The 26,547-nt window shown below is 52.2% G+C and overlaps 3 protein-coding genes across 4 annotated transcripts; 1 reads left to right on the forward strand and 2 right to left on the reverse strand.

Moving 5' to 3' along the window:
- Nucleotides 1-1,517: 1,517 nt before the first annotated feature.
- Nucleotides 1,518-7,361, reverse strand: LOC139322350 (uncharacterized). Its single transcript, XM_070951447.1, has 2 exons — nucleotides 4,081-7,361; nucleotides 1,518-3,058 (listed from the first exon to the last, which is right to left on the reverse strand). The coding sequence occupies exon 1, from the start codon at nucleotides 7,061-7,063 to the stop codon at nucleotides 5,336-5,338; it is 1,728 nt and encodes a 575-aa protein (XP_070807548.1). The 5' UTR covers nucleotides 7,064-7,361; the 3' UTR covers nucleotides 1,518-3,058; nucleotides 4,081-5,335.
- A 1,617-nt stretch (nucleotides 7,362-8,978) lies between these two features.
- Nucleotides 8,979-15,185, forward strand: LOC139322349 (uncharacterized). Of its 2 annotated transcripts, none has more exons than XM_070951446.1 (3): nucleotides 8,979-14,099; nucleotides 14,549-14,612; nucleotides 15,096-15,185. In XM_070951446.1, exon 1 carries the CDS (start codon nucleotides 9,849-9,851, stop codon nucleotides 12,822-12,824), a length of 2,976 nt encoding a protein of 991 aa, XP_070807547.1. In that variant the 5' UTR covers nucleotides 8,979-9,848; the 3' UTR covers nucleotides 12,825-14,099; nucleotides 14,549-14,612; nucleotides 15,096-15,185. The 2 variants fall into 2 exon arrangements, with proteins under 2 accessions (XP_070807547.1, XP_070807546.1); XM_070951445.1 differs by having other exon boundaries at nucleotides 15,150-15,175.
- A 6,099-nt stretch (nucleotides 15,186-21,284) lies between these two features.
- Nucleotides 21,285-25,793, reverse strand: LOC139321551 (uncharacterized). The gene is made up of 2 exons (XM_070950292.1): nucleotides 25,424-25,793; nucleotides 21,285-25,030 (listed from the first exon to the last, which is right to left on the reverse strand). Exons 1-2 carry the CDS (start codon nucleotides 25,460-25,462, stop codon nucleotides 23,528-23,530), a joined length of 1,542 nt encoding a protein of 513 aa, XP_070806393.1. The 5' UTR covers nucleotides 25,463-25,793; the 3' UTR covers nucleotides 21,285-23,527.
- Nucleotides 25,794-26,547: the final 754 nt, after the last annotated feature.

Raw genomic sequence — 26,547 nt, forward strand, 5'->3', positions numbered from 1 at the left:
CGTTTTAAAATAATAGCGATTTTTTTTTAAAAAAATCCCTTTACTTCCAGGTGCATGCTTCTGTCTCCGCCCGAAATCCTCAAAAGCGCCCTGAGCTGCACCTGTTGCACGGCTGCCTGTTGAATGGCCACTCTGGGTCTGCTGGGGCTATTTGAGGGACTACCCAAAAAAAAGGGGGGGTCCCCAAAGAAGCCTCAGCCTGCAGGGGTCCGAAGAGGCTGAGTTAATTGCCCCCAGGAGGAAGGAGTTTTGGAATGGAGTCTCTTTGAAGAGGGCAGTGTGGGCTGGCTGGCATTTCTATGACTTGGCCTGAGGTTGGGGACATGGGAATCAATCCGGAAGGATTTAAGGACACTGAGCAAAAGTGCAGATTGACTGATGGCTCCCCTTAACTTCGTCAAAGCCTTAAAAATGGAAGTGCTGTTCCCAGCACTGATGATGTTACCTACTTCGGTCATGAGACGTCTGCCAGAAAACCACAGTGAGCACCAAGGACCCCACCCTCCTCCTCCTCCCCCTCCTTTTCCTCTCACCTCATTCCCTTCCAACACTGATGATGTTAACTAGTTGGGTAATAAGATGTCGGCAAAAAAGACCTCTAGGCTTAGAAAGCATCAAACACACACACTTTCTCCCCCCTTCCTCCTGCACTCTGCAAACCTCCCTGCTTTTCAGCACTGATGATGTTACCTAGTTGGGTCATGAGACGTCTGCAACAAAACCAAGGAGGAGGAGCACCGAGGAGCTTGATGGGTTTACTTGCAGACGTTTCATGACCCAACTAGGTAACATCATCAGTGCTAGAAGGGGAGTGGGGTTTGTGGAGGAGGGGAGGAAGAGGAGGAGGAAGACTGTGGAGTTCCTTGGGCCTCTCTGAGCTCCATTTCTTAACATTGCCTGACCCAACCTTAGTAACATCCCCACAACATGTTGTAAAGCGAGACTTTTGTTAAGCAAATGTCTTGTCCCACTTTATGGCTTTTCTTGCCACCGTCGCTAAGTGAAATCACGGCAGTGGAGGCGAGTAACCTGCTTCTTAGGGGAATCCGGCTCCTCCCCCACTGGCTTCGCTTGTCCGAAGGTCGCAAAAGGGGGATGACGTAACACAGCAACGGTCATAAGTACGAAACGAGGGCCAAGCCTCTTGAATTTTGATCCCGCGATGGTGGGGGGAATGCTACAAAGGTCGTTAAACGGTCCAAAGTCCCCTTTTTTTCAGCGCCGTTGCGATTTCGGTCACTAAACGAACCGTCGTAACTCGAGGACCTGCATTTATCACTTGGCTGCCTTCAAAGAAATCCTTGTGATCAGCAAAGGCCAAAAGATGGGGAGGGGGTGTTTTCCAGAAGATAGAGAGAAACCCCCCTCCTCTTAATTGCTCCCCCCTCGTTTGGTGGATAGGATCCGTAGCTAGCAAACGCCTTCACACAACCTTAGTTTCCACCTTCCTTTACCTGCTTGCACGAAATCAACCGGATTGGACGCCAGCAGAGGCAATAAAAAAGAGAGGCGGGGGCTTTATCAATCAATCAATGGGCTTTATTGGAACATTTCCCCACCCCGTCAATACCCGATAGGACTAGAGAGAGAAAAAAGGCGGGCATTGTCATTAATATTAGCAATTAACATGGGTATACACAGCAACAGAGGAAAAAAATTGGGGAGGGTCTTGCAAACAGCTGGGAGGATATTTCCCATTCAGAATGGGGGGGGAGGGCTGAAAAGAGACCCCTCCCCAAGTTCCCTCGCCTTCCCCCAAATGCAGCAGCCTTGCAAAACTGCTCCCCTTTTGCAAATGTGGTTTGCGCGCTTTCCGACTTTCCCGGGAGCCGATCTGGCTTAGTGGCCAACTTATTTTAATCCCTCCAGGGCTCTTGCGCCACAAGGGAAGTTGATTAAAAACCCGGCACTGGAGGGGAAAGAAGCGGAGATTAAACTCGGGGGTGGGGTGGGGTGGGGGCTGCAAAAAGCAAAATTTTTGAAGGCTTCTTTCAAGCGCTTTTCATTCCTATGCAATTTTTGGGGGGTCTCCCTTCACATTTTCGGGAACGAAATCCTTCCCCCCACCCCCCACGGCAGAGGAGCATTTTGCCGCATTCTGCACCTGGCCAAGGGGGAAATTTGGGGAGGAACGAAGGAAGGAAGGAAAGAAAAGGAGGACAGACGGGAGAGCTTTTTGAGAATAAGGCACGACAAGGTGACTTCTTCCCCACCTGTTGGGGGAACCGGTGGGATTCCTAACCGCAGAGGACCGTAGCAGTGGGAATATTTCCATTCCCAGGGGGAAGGGGAAGTCTCTAGCGGGGGGAAAAAAAATGGGATTTTCCCCAAGGATCAAATCAGGAGAAAAAAAAACTTGCATAAAATTAAATGGAAGGACAAACATCAGAGTATTATATATTTTTTTTCCTGTTTTGGAAAGCGGCAGAAGCTAGGGGTGAAAAAGCTGGGCTTGCTCTGCCCCCTGGTGGCGGGAAGCGGTACTGTCCCCATCTCAAAGGAGACGGGTGGACGCGAAGAACAAGAGGGACCCCCGTTATCCCTTCCACCAATGGGGGGGGGGGGAAGGAATCGAGACCTATCAAAAGGTGGAAATTTAATCTTCCTCTCAAGATACTTGCAGGGTAGTAAAACCAGGCGGCCCTATTGCGATGGAGGAAGATAGATAGTGAGACAGAGACAGAGAGAAGAAAAACCGGCACTGGATTATGGCAATTTCTGGAATGGAGTCTCCATTCCAGGAAGGGAGCTGTACAGCAAAGTTTAATGCAATGGTTCCTTGCCTGGGGTCTCCTTTTTTTGGGAAGGATCTCCTCCTCTAACATCTTCACCCCTCTTTGGTCCTTCAGCCAAGAGCCCCCTCCCCAAAAGAGCTACAGGGGGAGAGAGAGAAAGAGAGAGACGGGGAAACGCAGCCGTTCCTAAAGTTTGGTCTGGATAAACTGGAGCAATTTCTCCAGCTGGGCATCCAAGGACAGCTGGTCTCCGTCGTTGGCGACCACCCAATCGTAGGGGATGCCTTGGTCTAACCCGCACTCGGATTCCACGTCGTCAATTCCTGGGAAGCGGAGAAAGAGATGGGAGGGGGGGGGAAAAGAAGAGATTTAACGTCAGATTCTTCGAGTCAAATTGAAAACCCGGTGGCTTTCGCAAACGGACACATACACACAATTAAATTAAATTAAATTAAATTTAGATTTGCTGGAGTTGAGATCGAATTTAAATTCAAATTTAATCGAATTTAAATTCGAATTTAATCGAATTTAAATTCGAATTTAATCGAATTTAATTTAAAAAAGAGCCCTGGTGGCGCAGCAGACTAAAGCACTGTTATTAACATCAGCTGCCTGCAATTACTGCAAGTTCGAATCTCACCAGGGCTCAAGGTTGACTCAGCCTTCCATCCTTTCTAAGGTAGGTAAATTGAGGACCCAGTTTGTGGGGGCAATAAGCTGACTTTGTATAAAATATACAAAAGAATGAAGGCTATTGCTTAACCCATTGTAAGCCGCCCTGAGTCTCCGGAGAAGGGCAGCATATAAATCAAATCAATAATAATAATAATAATAATAATAATAATAATAATAATAATAATAATAATAATAATAATCTGGATTTTTTTTTTTTAAATTTGATTTATATGCCGCCCTTCTCCGGAGACTCAGGGCTGCTTACAATGCGTTAAGCAACAGCCTTCATCCTTTTGTATATTTATACAAAGTCAGCTTATTGCCCCCACAAACTGGGTCCTCAATTTACCTACCTTAGAAAGGACGGAAGGCTGAGTCAACCTTGAGCCTTGGCGAGATTCGAATCTGCAGTAATTGCAGGCAGCTGGTCTTAATAACCAGCTTCATAACAGGGTGCCTTAGACCACTGTACTACCAAGGCTCTTTAAATCTTTTAGATTTAATCTAATGGGTTGGACACTCACCTCCAAGGCAAAGCAGAATAAGCCTTTCTGAATCACACCCCCCGCCCCCCCAATTTTCAGACCCCCCCCTTTTTTTCTCTCTTTTTGCTTTGCAAAACAGCAAAAGCGAATTTGTGCTAACAGCGAATCGAAGGAATGGGACATACCAAAGCCGGAGCCTCCTAAGGGTGGGCAGCAGTCTGGTCCGGATCCCCCGAGTCTGCGTACACCTTCTGGAGGTCTTGTCTACTGAAGGCCGCTTCAGTGGGAGCGAAGGCATCCACTTATAATACCGTATAAACAGCGAAGGAGAGGACCACGTCGCTGCTTGGCATATCAATGGAGGCTTGTGTGGCCCACGCCTTCGGAGTCAGACATCAGTGAGGCAGGCAAACAGCTGGAGCCTGTTCCCAGTGTGCGCGTGTGCAGAGTTTCCAGACGAAGGGAACAGCTAAAGAAGAAGGGGCGACTCAGGAGTAAAGCCACAGGTGGACGGTGAATGGCTCCTCCCAGAGGGGATAAAAGAGGAGCGAAAGGGGAGGGGGGGGAGTTTGCAGGAGACAATTAGTTCATTCCTGCATTCTTGCCAAGCATTGTGGCGTCTGAAAGATATCGGTCTGGCCACTCGCCAAGCCTGATAAAGGTCGGTAATGGTGAAGTATCTTGAAAGACTGTGGGAGAAGAAAGTCTTCGCTGGTAGGTAGTTCCCAGGTGGGATACTGGTGCGCTGTCGGAGACTTTAAGTCAGTCGTCCCTCTGAGGAAGCTGCGCAAAATAGGGTGCCGTGCGAGGGACTCCAGTTCCCCGCAAGGTAACACAGATGACAAGGCGGCCACTTGTCTGCGTATCGTATTGGGCGATAGGCCAATACGATACGCATTGTCTGGCCCGGCCTGTAGGAAGCCCAGAATTTGGGCCACCGATACTGGGAGGGGATCAAGAGAGACACGCACCTCCCACCGGCCAGCTGATTTTCAGGATGCGGGGGAGCAGGGAGCATGTGGGAGACACGGGTGCATGCAAAGGGGTTGCCCGTGCAGGCTAGGGCAGCGCACGGGGCAGTGGGCCTCCACCGCGGCCCGATTTTTGGTCCCAGGAGGCTGCAGGGATGCCTGCTAGGGCCAAAATGGGGCCGGGGGGGGGAGAGCAGCGCCTTCCCACGGCCCGTTTTTGGTCCCAGGAGGCTGCAGAAAGGCCTGCTAGGCCCAAAATGGGACCGGTGGGGGGCGGGGGTGCAGCCTAAGCGGACAATCTGTGGTTGTTTCCTCCCATTGAGCCGCAAAGAGTGGCTTAGCCAGCCACCAATGGGAGGGTTGGATTTGCAGTTATCTGGAAGAGCGATTGTAGGGATGATTTCCGCCGCCTCCGAATTGCCCTTTGGACTGGAACTGCTGCCTGTTCTGCTGCCCTCTGTTGCCGGGCCTATTGGATTGGCGATTCTGAGGCTGGTAGTAGGATCGCTGTGGTTGTGAGAAGTTGCTTGCGGTGTTGGCTGCTCTGAAGGGAGGATTCTGAGACCGCTGATTGGGGCGTCTGGGGACGGAGCGTAGGACTTTCTTGTTGTCGTGGGTCTCTATGAGCACGGGCTCTAAGATCTCTCCGAATAGGTTCTCCCCTTTGAAGGGGGGCCGAAGCCAACTTCCACTTAGACCTCACGGTTGCCTGCCAGTAACGGAGCCACAGCAGCCGTCGGGCCGTCACGGAAGAGGCGAGGGACCTGGAAGCGAATCTGGCCGCGTTCAGCGTGGCATCGGCAGAGAATTCTGCCGCCATGATCAGGTTGTTGAGGTCCTTGTGAGCTTGGACGTCGGTGGCGGGGATTTTGGCTTGCATCTCTTTGAGCCAGAGCAAGGAAGTTCTGTTGAAGAAGGAAGCCGCCGTAGCCGCCTTAACCGCCCAAGCAGACGCATTATAGGCTTTGCGGAGATTCACCTCAGTTCTCCTGTCTTCCGGAGTCAAAGCTTCGTCCAGGCCGTTGGTTATTATGTTGACGGAGACTAAGGCCGCCACGGGCTCGTCGATGGTCGGCATCTCTAAGGCCGCCGCGAGGTTCGGGGCCACGTTGTAGAACCGCTTGTCGTTCACGCTCGGGCCTGGATACGCCCCCGGTTGGGCCCATTGTCGGTAGACGGCATCCCGGAACAGTTTCGGGGTGGGGATCTCCTCGTTATCTGTGGTGCGCTCTGAGAACACCAGACTATTGGGGTCAGATAAGCCCGAGGCCGGATCTGATGCGGATGGATCCCCTCCTATCTGTGCCGTGGCCTTGGCTCTGTGGAGAAGCGTCTTAAACAAGGCAGGACGGAAGAGGCCTGTGTAGCCGAGGCTATCCATAGTCCCTCCTTTGTCCCCAGACAGCATCGACCCTTGAGGTTCCTCATCATCCGAGAGGGATTCTTGGCTGAACATGGAAGGGGCAGGGGAAAGGGCCCTGGGAGGAGCAGCTACGTCCCTGGGATTATTGGGTGCAGGAGGCTGGCCCTGGCGTGGAGCGTTTCCAGAGGCTGCCTGCTGGTTTCGTTGCATGCCTGCGGCGATGCCCTGAGCAATGGCCTTGGAGATGATTAATTTGATTTCTGGGGTAATTTCTGGATCCTCCGTCTCCTTTGGCCGAAGTCCCGCCACTGTAGGAGTGAAGGTAGCCTCTGGGGTAGTCTTTGCCCTCTTAGGAGCCGGCTCCTCCCAAAGACCTTGCGTGGAAACCGAAGGAAGGGCCGAAAACTCATCCTGCTCTAGCATTGGAAGCTGCGGGTGAGAAAGCTGCTCCCTGGCGCCATTTGGTGACCGCATCGGGCCAGCCATCGGACGAACCTCCTTTTTTAGAGGTTGTAACGGCTGGTGGGGCTGAGAAGCCTGGGAATGTTTAGGTTCGTCCACCAGGGGGCTCTCTTGCCTGCTTTGCTCCATTTCCTTTTCTTCTCCCCCTAAGGCCTTTTGGTCTTCTTCCTCCTCCTTCTCCTCCTCCTTGGCTTTAAGGGCCTTTTTGGAGGCGAGGAGGGCCTGCGCTCTGATTCTGGCGGCTGCCCTGGTTTTCACCGCTTTGGGGGTGACGGAGCGTTTCTTGGGCCCCCGGGGCTTCGGGGCTGGTGGATTCGGTCCTTCCCCACTCACGGTTTCCTCCTGGTTGTCTCCTGCCTGGGAAGGCTCCATTGTCCCGGGGTTCAGGTCCTTCGGAGAGGCGGATGGCTCTGGATTGAAGATGCTTGGATGGCCGCAAAAAGAGGAGTCTTCCCTGGAGGCTCCCAGGCCTGTGACTCCAGTCCCCGTCCGCAGGCCTGCGGGGAAGTTCAGAGGGACCCCCTCAGCTTTGCTTCTCCTGTAGAATTGGGGGGGGGGGATTTTTTTTCCTTCTTCTTAATCTCCTTCTGGAATTGGAAAGATGGGAGTGGGAGAAAACGCGTCTGCTGAGCTGAAGACTTGAGTGGGAAAATGGAGAAGTTGACCCAATGGAGAGGCGTGGCTACAAAGGGTTGATTGACTCAGCCCAAGGAGCAGGAAGTTAACCCCTTCCTTCCCTTGGGTTCTCTCTCTCCGCACACTCAGAAGAATCAAAGAGAGCCTCTCTAGCCAGTAGCAGTCTACCTCCCCAATGCCCCCCAAAACTGGAAGCTGGGAGCCAATACTTTTCTTTTCTGCCCTGTTTAGTTTGGAAAGAAGCACGATAGAGCTTCCAGAGGAAGGAATAGTTTACCTCCCCAATTATACTCACAAGAGCTCCCAGTGTTTTTGATCGTCCCCCCCCACCCCAGTTAAGGCATTGAATCCACACACACCCCCCCCCACACACACAACCAGCAACTGGCATATCTACAGATTACAGCTAAAAAGAACTGGAATTCTAAATTGAATTTTAAGATTTGCCGGAGTTGAGATCGAATCAAGATCGAATTTAATCTGGATTTAATCTAATGGGTTGGACATCCAGCTCCAGGGCAAAGCAGAATAAGCCTTTCTGAATCACACATACACACACACAGACACACCCCAATTTTCATTCCACCCAAAAAAACCCCAATAACAGAAAATACAATCAGTTTTAAATTAAACGACGTATTTAATAAGGGGGTCATGCTCAAATTAATCCAGAATCTACCCCAAAAACCCCAGATACTTTTTTTTTTTAAAAAAGGCACAATAAATCAGTTTTAAATCTGGCCAGATCAGGGGGTTGGACTAGATGACCTCCCAGGTCCCTTCCCACTCTATTATTCTCTTTATTCTGCTATTCTTTTTTCCTTCCTTCCTTCCTTCCTTCCTTCCTTCCTTCCTTCCCTTCCTTCCTTCCTTCCTTCCTTTCCTTCCTTTCGTCCCTTCCTTCCTTTCCTTTCCTTTCCTTTCCTTTCCTTTCCTTTCCTTTCCTTCCCTTCCTTCCTTCCTTTCCTTCCTTCCTTCCTTTCCTTTCCTTCCTTCCTTCCTTCTCCATCACTGGGAGTTTTGCAAGAAGCTTTAAAAAAAAGAGAGAGAGAGAGGCTGGACAGCCATTTGTCTGAAATGGTATAGGGGGTTGGACTAGATGACCTCCCAGGTCCCTTCCAACTCTATTATTCTCTTTATTCTGCTATTCTTTTTTCCTTCCTTCCTTCCTTCCCTTCCTTCCTTCCTTCCCTTCCTTCCTTCCTTCCCTTCCTTCCCTTCCTTCCTTTCTTTCCTTCCTTTCCCTTCCTTCATTTCATTCCTTCCTTCCTTTCCTTCCTTCTTTTCCATCCTCCCTTTCTCCCTCTCTCCCTTCCTCCCTCCCCATCCACCTATTAATCTAGTCTCCTTCCTTCCTTCCATCCTCCCTCCCTCCCCATCCACCTATTTTTCTGTAGTCTCCTTCCTTCCCTCCTTCCTTCCTTCCTTTCCTTCTTTTCGTCCTTTCCTTCCTTCCTTCCTTCCCTTCCTTCCTTTCCTTATTTTCGTCCTTTCCTTCCTTCCTTCCTTCCCTTCCTTCCTTTCGTCCTTTCCTTCCTCCCTCCCTTCCTTCTCTATCAGTGGAGGTTTTTTTTAAGAAGCTTTTTTTTAAAAGAGAGAGAGAGAGAGAGAGACTGGACAGCCCTTGGTCTGAAACGGTCCAGGGGGTTGGACTAGATGACCTCCCGGGCCCCTCCCAACCCTTGTCCTCCTCTCCTCTTCCTCCGGAGCGCGCCGCGAGAGGGAAGGCCAAGGCAAGGAAGGGGTTAACTCCGCCTTCCTGCTCTCCGGGGCTGAGTCACTCAAAGCCTGGTAGCCCCGCCCCCTCGGCTCCCCTTCTCCATTTTCCCACTGAGTCTCCAGCGCGGCAGGCGCGTTTCCTGCGCTCCCATCATCCCGGCGCCAGGAGGAGATTAAGAAGGAAAGAAGAAAAAAAACAGCCCCCCAATTCCTGCAGGCCGCCCTTCTGCGGCTCCTAGAGCCCAGGCCTCGCTTGCCCTTCCTGCAGGCCTGCGGAGGGGCCTGGAGTCACTGCCCGGGGAGGCTCCGGTGCAGACTCTCGTGGGCGCCGCCAATCCAGAGCCATCCGCCTCCCCGAGGGACCCGGAGCCCGGGACAATGGAGCCTCCCGAGGCAGCAGACGGCCACGAGGAAACCGTGAGTGGGGAAGGACTGAACCCGCCAGCCCCGAAGCCCCGGGGGCCCAAGAAAGGCCCCGCCACCCCCCAAAACGGTGACCACGAGGGCCGCGGCCAGGATCAGGGCAAAGGCCCTGCCCTCCTCCAGAAGGGCCCCTAAGGCAAAGGAGGAGGAGGAGGAGGAGGAGCAAAAGGCCTTGGGTGGGGAAGAAGAAGCGGCTAAGGCCGAAGGGGGGGAGGGGGAGCAAGGCGGGCAAGAGAGCCCCCTGGTGGACGAACCTAAACATTCCCAGGCCTCTCAGCCCCAGCCCTTGCAACCTCTAACAAAGGAGGTTGGTCAGACGGCTAGCCCGGTGCAGTCACCGGATGGCGCCGCAGAGCCACTTTCTGACCCGCCGCTTCCAATGATAGAACAGGATGAGCTTTCGTCCCTCCCTTCGGTGTCAAATCTCCCACCGGAAACTCCTTGGGAGGAGCCGGCTGCTAAAAGGGCAAAGATTACCCCAGAGGCTACCTCCACTCCTGCAGTGGCGGGACTTCGCCCAAAGGAGACGCAGGAGCCCGAAAAGTCCCTCCCAAAGGAGACGCAGCACCCACAAATTACCCCGCGAATGAGACTAATGATTTCGGAGGCCATTGCTCGGGGCATTGCCGCAGGCATGCAACAAAACCAGCAGGAGGCCTCTGACCACACTCCACACGAGGGCCAGCCTCCTGCACCCGATAACCCCAGGGACGTAGCTGCTCTTCCCAGGCCCCTTTCCCCTGCCCCTTCCATGCACAGCCAAGAATCCCTCTTGGACGATGAGGAACCTCAAGGGTCGATGCAGTCTGAGGACAAAGGAGGGACAACGGATACCCTGGGCTTCACAGGGCTCTTCAACCCTGCCTTGTTTAAGACGCTTCTCCACAGAGCGAAGGCCACGGCTCGGATAGAGGATTCGTCCGCATCAGATCCGGCCTCGGGCTTATCTGACCCCAATAGTCTGGTGTTCTCAGAGCCCACCACAGATAACGAGGAGATCCCCTCCCCAAAACTGTTCCTGGATGTCATCCAGCAACAATGGGACCAACCAGGGAGGTATCCGGGCCAGAGCATGACCGACAAGCAGTTCTACAATGTGGCCCCGAACCTCACGGCGGCCTTAGAAATGCCAACCATCGACAAGCCCGTGGCGGCCTTAGCCTGCGCCGACATAATAACCAATAACCTGGATGAAGCTTTGAATGCAGAAGACAGGAGAGCTGAGGTATCGCTCCGCAAAGCCTATAATTCGGCTGCTTGGGCGATTAAGGCGGCTACGGCGGCTTCCTTCTTCAACAGAACCTCCGTGCTCTGGCTCAAAGAGATGCAAGCCAGAATCCCAGCCACCGACCTCCAAGCTCACCAAGCCCTCAACAACCTGGTAATGGCAGCAGAATACTCTGCCGATGCCACACTGAACTCGGCCAAGTTCGCTTCCAGGTCCATCTTCTCTTCTGTGACCGCCCGACGGCTGCTGTGGCTCCGTTATTGGCAGGCAACCGTAAAGTTCAAGTGGAAGTTGGCCACAGCCCCCTTCAAAGGGGGCAACCTATTCGGAGAGGCCTTAGAGCCTGTGCTCATAGAGACGGAAGACAAAAAGAAAGTCCTACGCTCTATGTGCAGACGCCCCGACCGGCGGTCTAAAAATACTTTCTCCAGAGCAGCCAACACTGCACACGGCTTCTCACAACCACAGGGGGCATACTTCCAGCCTCAGGATCGCCAATCCAATAGGCGGTCTCAAAATCCTTCCTTCACAGCAGCGGACACTGCACAGGACTTCTCACAACCACAGGGGGCATACTTCCAGCCTCGGGATCGCCAATCCAATAGGTGGTCTCAAAATCCTTCCTTCACAGCAGCGGACACCGCAGACGACTTCTCACAACCACAGGGGGCATACTTCCAGCCTCAGGATCGCCAATCCAATAGGTGGTCTCAAAATCCTTCCTTCACAGCAGCGGACACCGCAGACGACTTCTCACAACCACAGGGGGCATACTTCCAGCCTCAGGATCGCCAATCCAATAGGTGGTCTCAAAATCCTTCCTTCACAGCAGTGGACACCGCAGACGACTTCTCACAACCACAGGGGGCATACTTCCAGCATCAGGATCGCCAATCCGATAGGCCCGGCAACAGAGGGAATAACAGGCAGCAGTTCCAGTCCAAACAGTCATTTCAAGGCAAAGGAAATCAGCCGCCTAAGTCTGTTCATGACTCAGTGGGAGGAAACGACCGCAGATCCAACGTTGCAGACACCGACGGTCCTGAACACCGTCCGACTAGGCGTCGCTCTCGATTTTCTCCCGAGACCCCCAAGGTTGATGATACACCTGTTGGACATTCAAGTGATTCTCGACCTACAAAGACTCAACAAGCATCTAGTAAGCAAGAGCATCAAACTGCAGCCCCTCCAGTCCATACTAGAGAGCATCCAGGAGGGCGACATCCTGATGTCAATAGGTCTGACAGAAGTATACCTACACCTCCCTATGTTGCCGGCTCATCAGCAATTCCTATGGTTTTGGTACACGAACCAGGGTTACCAGTACAGGACCCTCCCGTTCAGCCTGTTTTCAGCAACCAGAACATTCGCTCAGATCCTAGCAATTCTCTTGGCTCACCTCAGGACTATCCCTATTCGCGTCCAACGCTACCTGAGCGACATATTGATCCAAACCACCCACCTCCGGCCAACAGAAGACCTCCGCTTCACATTCCGGAACCTGCAGTAGCACGGATTCTCACTCAACTACGACAAGACCTAATTCTCGCCTACCGACAGAGTATTTCACCTAGGAGCACAAATAGACAGGACAGCAGGCACAGTCTCCCTGCCCCAGGACCGCCAGGGCAGCATCAGAACTCTGGCGAACCAGATCCGAGGAGGCCTCCTCTCACAAATGTTAGGCAAGGTGGTGTCGTCTATCGCCATCCTTCCCTGGACACGTCTGCATACCAGGGCCGTGCAGGGGCTCCTCCTGCCTTACCAGAAATGTGGCCGGAGCGATATAACTACCGGAGTTCGGATCCCATCAGAAGACCTCCAGTGATGGATGTCAGCGGCCATAACCAGGGGAGGTACGTTCAAAAAACCGAACCGGCTCGCTATGAATACGGACACCAGTCTGTTCGGCCACGGAGCCCACAGGGAGACCCAGATGACACATGGCCAGTGGTCACAGGAGGATGTACAAAACAACATCAGCTGGCACCATGTTCTTCTCCTGAGAGACGACGTAGCCAGCAAGACTCCTATCAAAGGCCAAGAGAGCAGCCACCCCAGGACCCCCGGGAGAGAAGGCGGTCAGAGGGCAGAACGGGATCTTCTACCCCTGCGCGCAGAAGATAACATAGGAACATCCAATGTACAGGCGGACCCATTTTGGGCACCGCACCCCCCCCTCCCCGCCCTCCGTGCCCCATTTTGGGCCTACAGGCCTCCCTGCAGCCTCCTGGGACCAAAAATGGGCCATGAGGGGGCGCTGCACCCTCACCCCACATACCCTGTTTTGGGCCTACAGGCCTCCCTGCAGTCTCCTCGGACCAAAAATGGGCCATGAGGGGGCGCTGCACCCCCACCTCACATACCCTGTTTTGGGCCTACAGGCCTCCCTGCAGCCTCCTGGGACCAAAAAACGGGCCATGAGGGGGCGCTGCACCCCCACCTCACATACCCTGTTTTGGGCCTACAGGCCTCCCTGCAGCCTCCTGGGACCAAAAACGGGCCATGAGGGGGCGCTGCACCCCCACCTCACATACCCTGTTTTGGGCCTACAGGCCTCCCTGCAGCCTCCTGGGACCAAATTTGGGCAGTGTGCGGTTGGGGGAAGGGCTAGCAGGCCGCCTTGTTGTCTGTGTTATCGTGCGTCCCTCGCACAGCACCCAATTGTGCGCAGCTTTTATCAGAGGCACGACTAACTTAAAAGCCTCCAACGGCGCACCGGTATCCCATCTGGGAACTACCTTTCTTTTCCCACAGTTTTTCTTCTCCCACAGTTTTTCTTCTCCCACAGTCTTTTCTTCTCCCACAGTCTTTCAAGATAGTTCAGAATTCCCGACCTTTATCAGGCTTGGCGAGTGGCCAGGCTGATATTTTTCCAGACACCCCCCACAATGCTTGGCAAGAATGCAGGAATGAACTAATTGTCTCCTGCAAGCTCCATTCCCCTTTTGCTCCTCTTTTATTCCCTCTGGGAGAGGCCATTCATCGTCCACCTGTGGCTTTACTCCTGAGTCGACCCTTGTTGTTTAGCTGTTCCCTTCATCTGGCAACTCTGCGCAAGCACGCGCACACTAGGAACAGGCTCCAGCTCTTTGCCTGCCTCACTGATGTCTGACTCCAAAGGCAGCTGAAAACTGTCAGACGGCTCTGGCCGCCTCTCTGCCTCCGACGCAGAGCCCTCGTCCGAGCCTTCTCCAGACTCTAGGACTGGCCCAGGTTCCTCCCTGAATCTGCTGCCAGATCCGCTAGTGGGCCGCAACACATCCATCGCCAAATCGTATGAACTTTGGGCTCCTCCGTTGCCTCGGCGAGTGACAGCCAACTCCACGAGAAGCAGGCCTCCATCGAGATATGCAGAGGGGGATGCCTTCGGTTCCGGTGAAGCGGCTTTCGACAGACGAGGTGGGTGTCCCAACCCGTTAGATTAAATTAAAATCCAGATTAAATTCGATCTCGACTCCGGCAGATCTAAATTTAATTTAGAATCCAGTTCTTTTTAGCTGAAATCTGTAGATATGTCAGTTGCTGGTTGGGGAGGTGGTTCAGTGCCTTAACGGGGCGGGGGAAGACAAAAAAAACCCTGGAGCCCTTGTGGATATAATTGGGGTGGTAAACTACTCCTGCCTCTGGAAGCTCTATCACTCTCTTTCCTAGCTAAACAGGGCAGAAAACACACACACATCCATGGGCAATCGGACAGAACAGCTCCCAACTTCCAGCATCTTTCCAGAGTTTGAGGATTGTTCGCCCTCTGTTTTTGGGCATTGGGAGGTAGACTGCTGCTGGCTAGGGAGGCTCTATTCTGAATCGGTTGACTTCTGATTTCCCTTTTCTTGTCTTTTTGCTGGCAGGTTGGGATTGGATGTTTGCACCATTCTCCGCTTATCCGGGCCTCTGAAAGAGCAGTACGCAAAGGTAATTTTGATTTAAAACTGATTTATTTTGCCTTTTTTAAAAAAACCATCTGGGAGATGGTAGATTCTGGATTAATTTGAGATGGTAGATTCTGGATTAATTTGAGCATGACACCCTTATTAAATAGGTAATTTAATTTAAAACTGATTGTGTTTTTTGTTATCTGGGTTTTTGGGGGGGCTGGAATCTGATTTTATTCAAGCAGAAACATTGAATCAATAGGTAAATTTAGTTTAAAATGTTTTTCTGTTGTTTGATTCTTTTGGAGGGTTTTTGAATGTGAATTTATTTTGAGTGCAAATATTTGAACTTTTTTTTTAAAAAAAAACCTATATATATATATTCTTGGTGTACTTAAAAATAATAAAATTAAAGGGACATTTATGCTCCCTGGAATGGAGCGATTTGTCTGTTCTCACTTTAAGAGTTTTCATGTGGCAGTGAGTTCCACTGGTGAATTAGGACCTTTTTTTGGAATTTTAGGGAGCTGAATTTGGAGAATTGCAGAGAAAAAGTTGAGGGTTTTTTTCCACGCAGGAACACGGCCTGGATTTCCAGCGGCTTTTAGACGGCACCGATTACCCCGAATTTTATCGGGAAGACATGATCCGTTGGGGTGAAGAGCGACGCCAGAGCGATCCCGGTTTCTTTTGCCGCATTGTGGTGGAAGGCGTGACGCAACCCATCTGGGTAAGGCCAGGGGGAATAGACAGGTAGACCCCGACTTACAACCACCATTGAGCCCAGAGTCACTAAGCAAGGCAGTTTTTTAAGCAAGTTTAGCCCCATTCTACCACCTTTCCTGCGACCGTTGTTAAACGAATCAGGGCAAACTGTTAAGCTAGTCCCACAGTCGTTCAGGGAGTCCATCTTCCCCGTTGACTTGGCTTGTAGGAAGGTCGCAAAACAGGGATCGTGTAACCCCCCCCACCGGGGGGGGGGGGACACACTATGATCGTCGTAAATATGAGTCAGTTGCCAAACATCTTGAATTTTGATCGTGTGGGGTGCAACAGGTGTTGTGCGACGGTCATAAGTGTGAAAAAACCCATCCTAAGTCCCTTTTTTTCAGCTCGATAACTTCAAACGGTCACTCAGCGAATCGTCATAAGTCGGGGACTGCCCGTAGTTGTCTTCTGAACCAACTCCCATCTTGGGTCTTTGGCGGGGGCGGACGGAGCTGGTCTGTTTAACAACGGGGGAGGAGCAGATGGCCAGAATTCGAACTCGAGTCCCCAAAGGTTCATTATCTTTTTCTTCTCTTCTTCCTTGCCAACGCAGATCGTGAGCGACTCCCGGCGGTCGTCGGACGTGGAATGGTTCCGTGATGTGTACGGGAAGCGGGTTCACAAATCGTGCGGGGGATTGTCACGAAGGAAACCCGGAGAAGTCTTCAGCCTGGACTCCCCTCCCCACATTCTGAATATCCTCCCAGCTGTTTGCAAGACCCTCCCCAATTTCCTGCCTGTTTTGCTGTGTATACCGTGTTAATTGCTAATATTAATCAGAATGCCCGCCTTCTCTCTCTCTCTTTCGTCCTATCGGGTAGGGAGAGGGGTGGGGAAATGTTCCAATAAAGCCCATTGATTAGTTAATGCTCCCGCCTCTCTTTTTTATTGCCTCCTCTTCGGTCCAATCCAGATGATTTTATGCAAAGCAAGGCAGCCACTAAAGGAAGGTGGAAACTAAGATTGTGTGAAGGTGTTTGCTAGCTTCGGATCCTATCCATCAAACGAGGGGGGGAGCAATTAAGAGGAGGGGGATTTCTCTCTATCTTTTGGAAACCCCCCTCCCTCCCGCCTCTTTTTCCAGTTTCGGCCTTTGCTGATCGCAAGGATTTCTTGTGAAGGCAGCTATGTTATAAATACAGGTCCTCGAGTTACGACGGTCCATTTAGTGACCGAAGTCGCAACGGCGCTGAAAGAAGTGACCGTTTTTCACACTTACGACCTTCGTAGCATTCCCCCCACGATCGCGTGATCAAAATTGAAGATGCTTGGCCATCGTTTCGTACTTACGACCGTTGGCATGTCCCGGGGTTACGTAATCCCCCTTTTGCGACCTTCGGACAAGCGAAGCCTGTGGGGGAGCCGGATTCCCTTAAGAAGCAGGTTACTCACCTCCACTGCCGTGATTTCACTTAGCGACGGTGGCAAGAAAAGCCATAAAAGTGGGACAGGAAATTCACTTAACAAATGTCTCGCTTCACAACATACTTTGGGGTCAATTGTGGGGATGTTGCTAAGGTTGGGTCAGGCAATGTCTGCAAGAAATCGAGCTCAGAGAGCCCCAAGGAACCCCACAGTCTTCCTCCTCTTCCGCCTTTTCTCCACAAACCCCACTCCCTTTCTAGCACTGATGAGGTTACCTACTTGGGTCATGAGATGTCTGCAAGAAAACAAGCAAGCTCAGGGAGCACCAAAGATCCAACAATCCTCTCTGGAGACCCTTCTGCCTTCTAGCACTGATGAGGTTACCTACTTGGGTCATGAGACGTCTGTATGAAAACAAGCAAGCTCAGGGAGCACCAAGGACCCCACAGTTCTCCTTCCCCTCTTCCTCCTCCTCTCTGCAGACCCCACCGTAATATCAGAATAAGAGAATAACACGAATTGGAAGGGACTCTGGAGGTCATCTAGTCCAACCCCCTAATCTGGCAGGATGCACTATCCCATTTCAGACAAATGGCTGTCCAAGTCTCTTAAAAAACAAACCCAGTGATGATGGAGAAGGGAAGGGAAGGGAAGGATGGATGGATGGATGGATAGATGGAAGGAAGGATGGATGGAAGGAAAGAAGGAAGGATGGATAGATGGAAGGAAGGAATGAAGGACAGAAGGAAGGATGAATGGAAGGATGGATAGGAAGGAAAGATGAATGGAAGGATTGATGGAAGAATGGAAGGAAGGAAGAATGGATGGAAGGAAGAAAAGGATGAATGGAAGGATGGATAGGAAGGAAAGATGAATGGAAGGATTGATGGAAGAATGGAAGGAAGGAAGAATGGATGGAAGGAAGAAAAGGATGGAAGGAAGGAAGGATGAATGGAAGGAAGGAAAGAAGGAAGGATGGAAGGAAAGAAGGATGGATGGAAGGAAGGAAGGAAGGATGAATGGAAGGATGGAAGGAAGGATGGATGGAAGGAAGAAAAGGATAGGAAGGAAGGAAGGATGGATGGAAGGATGGATGGAAGGAAGGAAGAAAAGGATGGAAGGAAGGATGAATGGAAGGATGGATAGGAAGGAAAGATGAATGGAAGGATTGATGGAAGAATGGAAGGAAGGAAGAATGGATGGAAGGAAGAAAAGGATGGAAGGAAGGAAGGATGAATGGAAGGAAGGAAAGAAGGAAGGATGGAAGGAAAGAAGGATGGATGGAAGGAAGGAAGGAAGGATGAATGGAAGGATGGAAGGAAGGATGGATGGAAGGAAGAAAAGGATAGGAAGGAAGGAAGGATGGATGGAAGGATGGATGGAAGGAAGGAAGAAAAGGATGGAAGGAAGGATGAATGGAAGGATGGATGGATGGAAGGAAGGAAGAAAAGGATGGAAGGAAGGAAGAAAAGGATGGAAGGAAGGATTGATGGATGGAAGGAAGAATGGATGGATGGAAGGAAGGAAGAATGGATGGAAGGAAGGATAGATGGATGGAAGGAAGGAAGGATGGATGGAAGGATGGAATGAAGGAAGAAAAGGATGGAAGGAAGGAAGGATGGATGGATGGAATGAAGGAAGAAAAGAAGGATGGAAGGAAGGAAGGAAGGATGAATGGAAGGAAGGATGGATGGATGGAAGGAAGGAAGAAAAGAAGGATGGAAGGAAGGATGGATGGAAGGAAGGAAAGTGTCTGCAACCCCCTCCCCAGCAAAACCCCCCCCCCGTCATCTTCGGAAAGAGGTCTGGGGAAGAGGAGTGCCAAACCCACCGATATTCACCTCCCCTCCCCAGGCAACCAGACCCCCCTTATCCAAGCGTGGCTTGCTCCGGGGTCGCTCTTTGGCGAGCCCACCGCCCCCCTCGGGCGCCCAGAGTCGCCCCGGTGGAGCCTCTCCTCCAGCAGGTTCCCCCCCCCCCCCGGGGAAGCTCCTTGCACGAACTCCGGGCGATCTCGGGGAAGGGGCTGCCGTGGCGAGAAGCCGGGCGGAGGGCGGCCGCGGGAGCCGCGGTGGGTGCCAGGCTCGCCCCCTCCTCTCCATCCTCGTCCTCCAGCCCTTCTTACATCTGGAAGGCATCTAACATCTGGATAGAGCTGGGGGGGGGGCTCCCCTCCTTTTTTCCTACTCACCAGCAGTTGACGACTCCAACTCCCATCAGCCCCGCCCGGGAGTAGCTGGGCTGCAGGTGGGCGCAAAACAACAGGTGATGCCGCTTAGCCGGGTTTGGAGAAGGCTCTCCCGGTTGGATGTCTCTTGAAGCTGGGGAGGGGGGAGCCCTTGCCCCCCCCACTCCCTCCCTCCCTCCCTCCCTCCCTCCCAATCCATCCTCCTTACATCTGGAAAGCAGACGCCCTGACATCTGGAGAGAGCTGATCTCGCCCAGCTGGGGGGGCTCACCCTTTTTTTAAAAAAAACCCTCTCCCAGCAGCTGAGGACTCCAACTCCCATCAGCCTCCAGCTGGGAGGATCCCCTTACTTAGGGCCAGGGGAGGTTCTGGTGGGGGGGGGGGGGAGAGCAGGGAAACCCCCGTTTTAAAATAATAGCGATTTTTTTAAAAAAAATCCCTTTACTTCCAGGTGGATGCTTCTGTCTCCGCCCGAAATCCTCAAAAGCGCCCTGAGCTGCACCTGTTGCACGGCTGCCTGTTGAATGGCCACTCTGGGTCTGCTGTGGCTATTTGAGGGACTACAAAAAAAAAACAGGGTCCCCAAAGAAGCCTCAACCTGCAGGGACCCGAAGAAGCTGAATTAATTGCCCCCAGGAGGAGGGAGTTTTGGAATGGAGTCCCTTTGAAGAGGGCAGTGTGGGATGGCTGGCATGTCTTTATTATTATTATTATTATTATTATTATTATTATTATTATTATTATTATTATTATTATTATTATTATTATTATTTTATTATTATTATTATTATTTAATCTTTAGTGAGATTCACAGCCTTTGAGGCTGGTTAATAGCTCAGCAGCTCGAGTCCTAACCAAGGACCTAGGAACTGTTAAGGTTTACTGTTAATATTATTATTATTATTATTATTATTATTATTATTATTAATAGTTAATCTTTAGTGAGATTCACAGCCTTTGAGGCCAGTTAATAGCTCAGCAGCTCGAGTCCTAACCAAGGACCTAGGAACTGTTAAGGTTTACTGTTAATATTATTATTATTATTGTTGTTGTTGTTGTTTTGTTGTTGTTATTTTATTTCTCATAAACACATTTACATGTACAGTCATTTTCATCATTTTTCATTCATATTTTCTTTTAACTTTCATTTTTAATGTTCACTTTTTCGGGACTGCTCATTTCTATGACTAGGCCTGAGGTTGGGGACATGGGAACCAATCCGGAAGGATTTAAGGACACCGAACAAAAGTGCAGATTGACTGACGGCTCCCCTTAACGTCGTCAAAGCCTTAAAAATGGAAGTGCTGTTCCCAGCACTGATGATGTTACCTACTTCGGTCATGAGACGTCAGCCAGAAAACCACAGAGAGCACCAAGGACCCCACCCTCCTCCTCCTCCCCTCCTTTTCCTCTCACCTCATTCCCTTCCAACACTGATGATGTTAACTAGTTGGGTAATAAGATGTTGGCAAAAAAGACCTCTAGGCTTAGAAAGCATCAAACATACACACTTTCTCCTCCCTTCCTCCTGCACTCTGCAAACCTCCTTGCCTCCCAGCACTGATGATGTTACTTAATTGGGTCATGAGACGTCTGCCAGAAAACCAAGGAGGAGGAGCACCGAGGAGCTTGGTGGGTTTACTTGCAGACGTTTCATAAGCCAAATAGGTAACATCATCAGTGCCAGAAGGGGAGTGGGGTTTGTGGAGAAAAGGAGGAAGAGGAGGAAGACTGTGGGGTTCCTTGGGCCTCCCTGAGCTCCATTTCTTAACATTGCCTGACCCAACCTTAGTAACATCCCCACAACATGTTGTATAGCGAGACTTTTGTTAAGCAAATGTCTTGTCCCACTTTATGGCTTTTCTTGCCACCGTCGCTAAGTGAAATCACGGCAGTGGAGGCGAGTAACCTGCTTCTTAAGGGAATCCGGCTCCCCCACAGGCTTCGCTTGTCCGAAGGTCGCAAAAGGGGGTTCATGTAACCCCGGGACACGCCAATGGTCGTAAGTACGAAACGATGGCCAAGCGTCTTGAATTTTGATCACGCGATCATGGGGAAATGCTACGAAGGTCGTAAGTGTGAAAAACGGTCACTTCTTTCAGCACCGTTGCTATTTCGGTCACTAAATGAACCGATGTAACTCGAGGAACTGTTATTTATCACTTGTCTACCTTCAAAGAAATCCTTGTGATCAGCAAAGGCCAAAATTGGAAAAAGAGGCGGGTGTGGGGTCCAGAAGACAGAGAGAAACCCCCCTCCTCTTAATTGCTCCGTAGCTAGCAAACACCTTCACACAACCTTAGTTTCCACCCTCCTTTACCGGCTGTCCTGCTTGCACGAAATCAACCGGATTGGACCCCAGCAGAGGCAATAAAAAAGAGAGGCGGGGGCTTTAACCAATGAATGGGCTTTATTGGAACATTTCCCCACCCCCCTCAATACCCGATAGGACTAGGTAAGAGAAAAAAGGCGGGCATTGTCATTAATATTAGCAATTAATACTGGTATACACAGCAACAGAGGAAAAAAATTGGGGAGGGTCTTGCAAACAGCTGGGAGGATATTTCCCATTCAGAATGGGGGGGAGGGCTGAAAACAGCCCCCTCCCCAAATTTCTTCCCTCTCCCCCACTTCCCCCTTATGCAGCAGCCTTGCAAAACTGCTCCCCTTTTGCAAATTCAGTTCGTCCACCTTCCGACCTTCCCGGGAGCCGATCTGTTTAGTGGCCAATTTATTTTAATCCCTCCAGGGCTCCTGCGCCACAGTTAAAAAACAACCCGGCACCGGAGCAGAATGAAGCGGGGATTAAACTTGGGGAGGGGGGGCTGCAAAAAGTAAAATTTTTGAAGACTTCTTTCAAACGTTTCTCATCCCTATGCAATTTTTGGGGGTCTCCCTCCACGATTTCGGGAACGAAATCCTTCCTTCCATGACAGAGGAGCATTTTGCCGCATTCTGCACCTGTCCAAGGGAGAATTTGGGGAGGAACGAAGGAACGAAGCAAAGAGAAAAAAAAAAAATAGAGGAAGAAGGGAGAATTGTTCAAAAAGAGACAACAATGTGGCTTCTTCCCTGCCTGTTCGGGGAGCTAGTGGGATTCCTAACCGCAGACGACCGTAGCATTGGGAATATTTCCATTCCCACTAGGAACTCTCGAGTGGGGGGGGGGGGAAACGGGAATTTCCCCACAGATCAAATCAGGAGAAAAAAACTTGCATGGAATTAAACCTAAATGGAAGGACAAACATATTCACACACACACACACACACACACACACCCCCGCTTTGGAGAAGGCTGGGCTTGCACTGTCCCTTGGTGGCGACCCCCCCCTCATCACAGCCCGTTTTTGTTCCCAAAAGGCTTCAGGGAGGCCTGCTAGGCCCAAAAGGGGCTGTGAGGGAAGGGGGTGCAGTGTCCCCCCACCACAGCCCCTTTTTAGTCCCAAGAGGCTTCAGGGAGGCCTGCTAGGCCCAAAAGGGGCTGTGGGGGAAGGGCATGCAGTGCCCCCCCCCCACAGCCCCTTTTTAGTCCCAAGAGGCTTCAGGGAGGCCTGCTAGGCCCAAAAGGGGCTGTGGGGGAAGGGCATGCAGTGCCCCCCCCCCACAGCCCCTTTTTAGTCCCAAGAGGCTTCAGGGAGGCCTGATAGGCCCAAAAGGGGCTGTGAGGGGACGGGCTGCAGTGCCCCCCCCACAGCTTTTCTTTGTTCCAGGAGGCTGCAGGGAGGCCTGATAGGCCCAAAAGGGGCTGTGAGGGAAGGGAGTGCAGTATCCCCACCCCCCCACACAGCCCTTTTTTTGGCCCCAGGAGGCTGCAGGGAGGCCTCCTAGACACAAAACGGGGCTGTGAGGGGCGGTTCAGTGCCCCCCACGGCCCATTTTGGTCCCAGGAGGCTGCAGGGAGGCCTGCTAGGCCCAAAAGGGGCTGTGAGGGAAGGGGGTGCAGTGCCCCCCCCCAGCCCTTTTTTGGCCCTAGGCTTCAGGGAGGCCTGCTAGGCCAAAAGGGGCTGTGAGGGGGGGGCATGGAGAGCCCCCCTTCCTCGGCCCATTTTTAGTCCCAAGAGGCTACAGGGAGGCCTGCTAGGCCCAAAAATGGCTGTGAGGGAAGGGGGTGCAGTGCCCCCCCACAGCCCTTTTTTGTTCCAGGAGGCTGCAGGGAGGCCTACTAGGCCCAAAAGGGTCTGTGAGGGGGGGCATGCAGCGCCCCCCCTTCATGGCCCATTTTTGTTCCCAGGAGGGTGCAGGGAAGCCTGCTAGGCCCAAAAGGGGCTGTGAGGGGAGGGGGGTACAGTGCCCCCCCCACAGCCCTTCTTTGTTCCAGGAGGCTGCAGGGAGGCCTGCTCTCCAGTATGCACTGGAAGGACATGCATTTTGAATCTCTTGTATGCTTCTTGAGTCTTTTTAGGTTGAGAATCTATTAAAAGGTGGCTTGAATGTCCGACAGGTGTAGGACTGCAGCTTCCGTGAGGGTCCTTCTTGTCCTGGGGCAGCAAATCAAGAACCTCGGGGGTGCCGAGAGAAAATCGAGAGCAAAACCTAGTCGGACGGTGTTAAGGATTCATGCATCTGTGGTTGTTTCCTCCTATTGAGCCGCAAAGAGGCTTAGCCGGCCACCAATGGGAGGGTTGGATTTGCAGTTATCTGGAGGAGCGATTGTAGGGATGATTTCCGCCGCCTCCAAATTGCCCTTTGGACTGGAACTGCTGCCTGTTCTGCTGCCCTCTGTTGCCGGGCCGATTGGATTGGCGATCCTGAGGCTGGAAGTATGCTCTTTGTGGTTGTGAGAAGTCGTTTCCAGTGTCGGCTGCTCTGAAGGGAGGATTCTGAGACCGCTGATTGGGGCGTCTGGACATAGAGCGTAGGACTTTCTTGTGGTCATGGGTCTCTATGAGCACAGGCTCTAAGGCCTCTCCGAATAGGTTTTCCCCTTTGAAGGGGGCCGAGGCCAACTTCCACTTGAACTTCATGCTTGCCTGCCAGTAACGGAGCCACAGCAGCCGTCGGGCCGTCACGGAAGAGGCGATGGCCCTGGAAGCGAACTTGGCCGAATTCAGTGTGGCATCGGCAGAGTATTCTGCCGCCATGATCAGGTTGTTGAGGTCCTTGTGAGCTTGGACGTCGGTGGCTGGGATTCTGGCTTGCATCTCTTTGAGCCAAAGCAAGGAAGTTCTGTTGAAGAAGGAAGCAGCCGTAGCCGATTTAACCCCCCAGGCAGCCGCGTGATAGGCTTTGCGGAGCGATATCTCAGCTTTCCTGTCTTCTGGATTCAAACCTTCGTCCGGGTCATTGGTTATCATGTTGACGCAGGCTAAGGCTGCCACGGGCTCGTCGATGGTTGGTATTTCTAAGGCCGCCGCGAGGGTCGGGGCCACGTTGTAGAACCGCTTGTCAGTCACGTTTGGGCCTGGATACGCCCCTGGTTGGGCCCATTGTCGCTGGACGGCATCCAGGAACAATTTTGGGGAGGGGATCTCCTCGTTATTTGTGGTGGGCTCTGAGAAAACCAGACTATTGGGGTCAGATAAGCCTGAGGCCGGATCTGATACAGATGGATCCCCTCCTATCCGAGCCGTGGCCTTGGCTCTGTGGAGAAGCGTCTTAAACAAGGCAGGGCGGAAGAGTCCTGTGAAGCCCAGGGTATCCGTTGTCCCTCCTTTGTCCTCAGACAGCATCGACCCTTGATGTTCCTCATCATCCGAGAGGGATTCTTGGCTGAACATGGAAGAGGCAGGGGAAAGGGCCCTGGGAGGAGCAGCTACGTCCTTGGGATTATTGGGTGCAGGAGACTGCCCCTGCTGTGGAGTGTTTCCAGAGGCTGCCTGCTGGTTTCGTTGCATGCCTGCAGCAATGCCCTGAGCAATGGCCTCTGCGATTATTAGTCTGATTTCTGGAGAAATTTCTGGCTCCTTTGGGCAGGACTTTTCTGTCTGCTGTCTCTCCCTTGGGCGGAGTCCCGCAGCTGTAGGAGTGAAGGTAGCCTCTGGGGCAGTCTTTGTCCTCTTAGGAGCCGGCTCCTCCCAAAGACTTTCCGGTGGGAGATTTGAAACCGAAGGGATTGGACGCTGTGGCTCTCTGGCACCATCTGGTGACCGCATCGGGCTAGCCTTCTGACGAACCTCCTTTGTTAGAGGTTGTAACGGCTGCAGATGAGAAGCGCGGGAACTATTAGGTTTGTCCACCAGGGGGCTCTCTTGCCTGCGTTGCTCCGTTTCCCTTTCTTCTCCCTCTAAGGCATTTTGGTCTTCCTCCTCCTCCTCCTCCTCCTCCTCTTCCTCCTCCTCCTCCTCCACCTCCTCCTCTTCCTCCTCCTCTTCTTCCTCCTCCTCCTCCTCTTCTTCCTCCTCCTCCTCCTCCTCTTCCTCCTCCTCCTCTTCCTCCTCCTCGGCCTTAGCCTTAGGGGCCTTTCTGGAGGAGAGAAGGGCCTGTGCCCTGATTCTGGCCTCTGCTCTTGTTTTCACTGTTTTGGGTGTGACGGAGCGTTTCTTGGGCCCCCGGGGCTTTTGGGCTGGTGGATTCAGTTCTTCCCCACTCACGGTTTCCTCGTGGCTGTCTCCTGCCTCGGAAGGCTCCATTTTCCCGGGATTCGGGTCCTTCGGAGAGGCGGATGGATCTGGATTGAAGACGCGGCTGTTTGGATGGCCGCCAAAAACAGTCTGCACTGGAGCTGGTCCCTCTCCGCAGGCCTGTGGGAAGATCAGAGGGACCTTGGCTTTCCTTCTCCTGTAGAAGTGTTTTTTTTTTTTTTTTTTCTTAATCTCCTTCTGGAATTGGAATGATGGAAGTGGGAGAAAATGCGTCTGTTGAGCTGAAGACTTGAATGGGAAAATGGAGAAGTCGACCCGAGAGGCGTGGCTACAAAGGCTTGATTGACTCAGCCTAACGAACAGGAAATTAACCCCTTCCCTTCCCTCGGATTCTCTCTCCGCGCACTCGGAAGAATCGAATAGAATGACCAGAGTTGGAAGGCACCTTGGAGGTCATCTAGTCCAGCGGTCACCAACCGGTGGTCCGTGAGAAAATTTTGGTGGTCGGCAGAAAAATTATTTGCATTTTTTTATATTGCACTAAATCAGGGGTCTTTTTGTGCTGGTCGGAGGGGGGGCAGAAATTCCGACACGGGGTCTGCTTCGGCCTCCTGGTGCGGGGCTTTGGGCGAAGGCTGGAGGGAAGCGTCGCTGGTGGCGAAAAGCCGGAGGGCCTCGTTCCAGTGGGGCAGCTTCATGGCCTGGAACCGACTGACCATCTCAGCCCACTGAGCCTCCAGGCACCGGTACCTGGCCTTGCACTCCCGCAGGTCTTCCCTCTGCTTGGAAAGCCTATGCTCCTAGTCCTCAGTGAGGTGCTTCTGCTGAGCCTCCTTCTCGGTCAGATCCAATTTGAACTGAGCAGCTATTTTGCCAATTCTTTCTCGTGGTGGCTGCTTAGCTCCAACAACTGCTTCCTGTTGGGGTCCTAAGGAGCCCAGGCAGGCAGGTGAGGAGAGGTGAATAGAGGCTGGCAAGGCTCCCCTCCCATATTAGCGGTCCGTGGGATTTAAAGCTATGAATTTAGTGGTCCCTGAGGTCTGAAAGGTTGGGCACCCCTGATCTAGTCCAACCCCCTGATCAGGCATGAGGCCCTATCCCGTTTCAGACAAATGGCTGGACAGTCCCTTCTT

This window comes from Pituophis catenifer, unplaced genomic scaffold (genome assembly GCF_029215685.1).
Source record: "Pituophis catenifer annectens isolate HBS135680 unplaced genomic scaffold, rPitCat1.0.hap2 SCAF_10, whole genome shotgun sequence".
Lineage (NCBI taxonomy): Eukaryota > Metazoa > Chordata > Lepidosauria > Squamata > Colubridae > Pituophis > Pituophis catenifer.